The sequence below is a fragment of the Lucilia cuprina genome, chromosome 4 (assembly GCF_022045245.1).
Source record: "Lucilia cuprina isolate Lc7/37 chromosome 4, ASM2204524v1, whole genome shotgun sequence".
In the NCBI taxonomy this organism is placed as follows: domain Eukaryota; kingdom Metazoa; phylum Arthropoda; class Insecta; order Diptera; family Calliphoridae; genus Lucilia; species Lucilia cuprina.
Window position 1 is genome coordinate 85,707 of NC_060952.1, and position 4,451 is coordinate 90,157.

General features: G+C 28.2%; 1 protein-coding gene across 1 annotated transcript; it reads right to left on the reverse strand.

The window, feature by feature from the left end:
• Positions 1 to 6: 6 nt before the first annotated feature.
• LOC111687205 (elongation of very long chain fatty acids protein) lies at positions 7 to 4,186 on the reverse strand. Its single transcript, XM_023449629.2, has 6 exons — positions 4,091 to 4,186; positions 1,291 to 1,420; positions 1,014 to 1,204; positions 750 to 824; positions 387 to 686; positions 7 to 313 (listed from the first exon to the last, which is right to left on the reverse strand). Exons 2-6 carry the CDS (start codon positions 1,349 to 1,351, stop codon positions 65 to 67), a joined length of 876 nt encoding a protein of 291 aa, XP_023305397.1. The 5' UTR covers positions 1,352 to 1,420; positions 4,091 to 4,186; the 3' UTR covers positions 7 to 64.
• Positions 4,187 to 4,451: the final 265 nt, after the last annotated feature.

A 4,451-nucleotide genomic window follows, 5' to 3' on the forward strand; every position in this document is an offset into this window, starting at 1 on the left:
GGTTAGAAATTAATTAGTACTATCTTTGAGGTATTTACAGTTCTATTGAATGACTTTTGCAATTTTAAAGAGATTTCTTAGACTCTACTGGCATTGGGCCATTAAGATTTTTGACCATAGAATCGTTGTTGTTGTTTGCAAAAAGATCTGATGGTTTTTGGTTTTCCTTTTTGTATGATTTCTTATAAAAGTCGTTGAAGAGGAAATAAAAGAATATAGCATTGGGGAGGGTGAAACACACTGACCAACGTGGGTAATTACAATCAGTGTATAATAATTGTGTTTGGTGAATAAATACCATACAGAATTGAATCTATGTTATGGTAGAAAAATAAAAAGCATTATTGTTTGTTTGTTTGTTTTTTTTCTTGAGTAAAAATATTTACCATTTGTAAGTTTGTAATGTACTTCTTCCACCATAAATATTTCTGCATTTTTGGTCCGAAAGCCGATAAGAAGTAGTATGTATACATTATAATATGAACAAAAGAATTGATCCAGCCAATAAAAGTGCCATGTCCTCCAGGGAAGTATTTGGTGGTCCCCCAAGAAATCATAGGCATAACACTGTGATGATATACATGCAGAAACGTAACTTGACGTTCATTTTTGCGTAAAACGAAAAAGACAGTGTCCAAGAGTTCTGTAATCTTTGCTAAATAATAAACATAAACTCCACGAGCTTCCTATAGAAAACAATTAAATTTGTTTAAATGTATAAAAAATATACCCAAATTGTAACAACTTACTCTGTATGCCATTGGAGTCCTTGACCGATCCACTGGTTGACAGCGCCAACTGTAGTTTTGCCAAACTACAAAGCCCTGTAAATATACATATAATAAATATATACATCTTTAAATTCGAATTTAATCATATAAAACTATATGAATGTATGTATGTAGTTGTTGTACATACATACATACATACATACATACATACATACATACATACATAAATACATACTGTAAAAAAATATATTTATTTTAAAAAATTATACTGTGAAATTGTACCTCGTAAACCATCCACACACTTATTATAACTTGAAATAGATTGTAAACCATTAGTGTTTTCTCCAGCTTAAATGGTTTACGATCTTTCATGAATTTCGGACCCCATGAAAGAACAAAACACAAATAAATAGAAAGTATTGTTAAAGTTGGCACTGGGGACTTAATCAAAAACCAATCATTTGTTCGAGGATCTGAAAGAGAAAAAAATATTTATATGTATGTACTTATTTGATTTAATAATACTTATTTAGAAAATATATTTTTCTGAATAACTTACCAGCCAGTTCAATAAAAAGAAAATTCCAGTAGTCTGTCTTGGTAGCATTCATTCCCGCCATTTTTAATATATTAAAAATTTGCTAAGAATAGTTACTTTAAGGTTTCGGTGTCTAAACTATTTAAAAAATCTGAAAAAGTAGAAAAAAGTTAATAAAGGATAAATTTCTTCATTATTATTAATATTGTTATCAAAAATATATTAATCACTAGATTTTTGTACTCGGCGTTGCCCGGGGTTTTATATGGTCGGCCATGCCCAACTAAAAATTTTTACGTTTATTTATTTGTTTTATTTATTAATTGAAGTAGTTTGAATTGTCTGAAAATATGCATTAATTGAGTCCCTTTACGCAGCAAATGCAGATTTCCCTTTTTTACCCTTTTTTTTCTAAGACTGGAGTTGATAAATATATGGACATATGTGTGAGACTCTCAATATCAAAGTTTATAATATTTTGGTTAAAAATAGAAAAAAATCGTCCATAAAGCACTAAAGTACTAATTTCGTCGGATTTCGCCATTTGACATATTTTTGTCCTCTTCCGGTCCAATTTTCGTAACGACACTTTACATTTACTATTAAAATTACACATTTTGCCCGTTTTTCACCCATTTTATCCCCTTTTTGCCCCCCTTCTAGTCCAAGTTCTGAAAAATATAGCCTAAAACACTCCAAGTATAAATCTATCTTTGTTCCAAATTTGAAAAAACCGGTCCAGCCGTTTAGGCGTGATTGACGAACAAACAAACTCACAGACTTACAAAGAGATTTATAATATATATATTAGGATTTAAATTTATTTTTAAGGAAGTTTTATTATGTCATACAAACGTGTATGTCGTTGTTGAATTACTGCCCGTAATTTAAATAAATAGGTATCTATCAGAGCATAGTTACCTTTGGTGTAAAAATATTAGGTAATGTTAATCCATAGGTACTGATTTGAAATACAAGTCAACTTAAACCTTTGGTAAAGTTACCTATTATTTATTTTACACTTTAGATTGTTGTTAAAACTACAAACATTAGACTAAAATAAATAACAAATTACAATTATATTATTAATTTTGAATAACTGTTATATACAAATTGTGTTTACAAATCAAAACAAATTTTTATTCCACATCTAGTTCTACGGTATATATGGTTGTGTTCTGGAAAATAAAACAAGTCCATGCTTAGACAATAATATGCATACATATGTATGTATACATAAATAAGTTTAAGTTTGATATTAATATAGATACATATACATATGTATGTTATTTAATGGGTGCTTATATTTATGATTATGAGCTCTATGCTTAAACAAACAACTATGTGTGTGTTTATTACAAAATGTATGTATGTATATATTGAACATACATATCTACGTAAACACACGTTTTGTAGCCAAAACAAATTCCATTGTCGATGTTTTCGGTAATTTGTTTTGGCAATAAAATAATAACTCCAACGATTATTGCTGCTGTGCGAGTATCCCATTGTAGCTCGTTATTTTTGAACATCATAACATCGCTTAACAGACATGCTCATTAGCATTGTATACTATGTAGTTGGACCAATCTGCTGTATAATATTGTCATGTAACAGCAATTTATGATTGTAATTTTTATTTTTATTAAAAACTTGACCATTTGTATGTTGAAGAATAATATCTTTGAAATTTTAATAAAAAGTAACGGTTCACATGTGCTCTGAGTTTATTTCTCAATCTTAATTTAACAAAAGATGATTACAACTATTTCAAAGGGTTTGAGACAATAAATAATAAAAATAGGTCTAGGTGATATTTTATATGTTTGACTGATTCATCAATGAAAAAAATATGTATTCATTCCTGTAAATATACATATTTGATCTGTATTACTATCTCCGACAAATGAATAATGAACATTTTGGGGATCTTGGAAGAAATAGTAAAAATTTGTATTCATTTGAGGTTAACTCAAGTACCATTTTTCGTGAGTCGATCTAATGTATATACAATGTACATACACATTTTACATACATACATACATACATACATACATACATACATACATACAATAATACATACATACATACATACATACATACATACATACATACATACATACATACATACATACATACATACATACATACATACATACATACATACATACATACATACATACATACATACATACATACATACATACATACATACATACATACATACATACATACATACATACATACATACATACATACATACATACATACTTACATACATACATACATACATACATACATACATACATACATACATACATACATACATTGTGTTTTACAAACTAAAATTTTAACTTGCAACGGAATCACATTTTTTCACTTGCCACAATTTTAAAAATGTAATAATAACGATGTTTCACAACCTACTATTTACACTTAATATCTCGCCAGATTACTATGTGAGGGTTCGCCAATTTCTAGCGGTGATCAAACATTAATAATCATTTTTATTGTGTTTCGATATATTCCATTCCAATACCCATATTTTTTTATTAATATCTTAAACCATGGCAATATCTAATTGCATGATCTTAAACAAATAACAAACTTTGAAAACACAATTTTAAAAAATTAATTACTTTCAATTAAAGTTCTTAAAATATTGCGTATGTAAATATTTTTTAATTCTTCTTAAACATTTTTAAAATTAAAATTTAAAATTCCACTTTATTCGATTTAGAAAACCTTCACAAATAATTTATTTAAACACTTGTTTGAATTTCAACTTAATCCTCGTACAAATAGGTAAATCTTTGCTCACCTTTAAGATGAGTAATTGATTATTCTTTGCCTACTCTATGATTTTTTGGTCTACTACACTCGAAACCTTTGACATCCGCTTCTAACAAAATCTCTGCACAAACTGAGCTTTCCGTCTGAAATCTACTCTACTAAGTATACGATCGCATGTTGGCTGAAATAATCAAACAAACCTTAAATCTAATGTCTGTGTGTTTGAGTACAATGTATGCGTGTATGGCTACACCTTCGTGGTTATATACATATGTAAGTATTTATGTACATATTTATATATTTCATAGGGTTTACCTTTTGTTGATTATATTCTTAGACAATAATTCTTTTGACCATGCTTTTTTCTTAACCTAATCAAAGCAATTAAA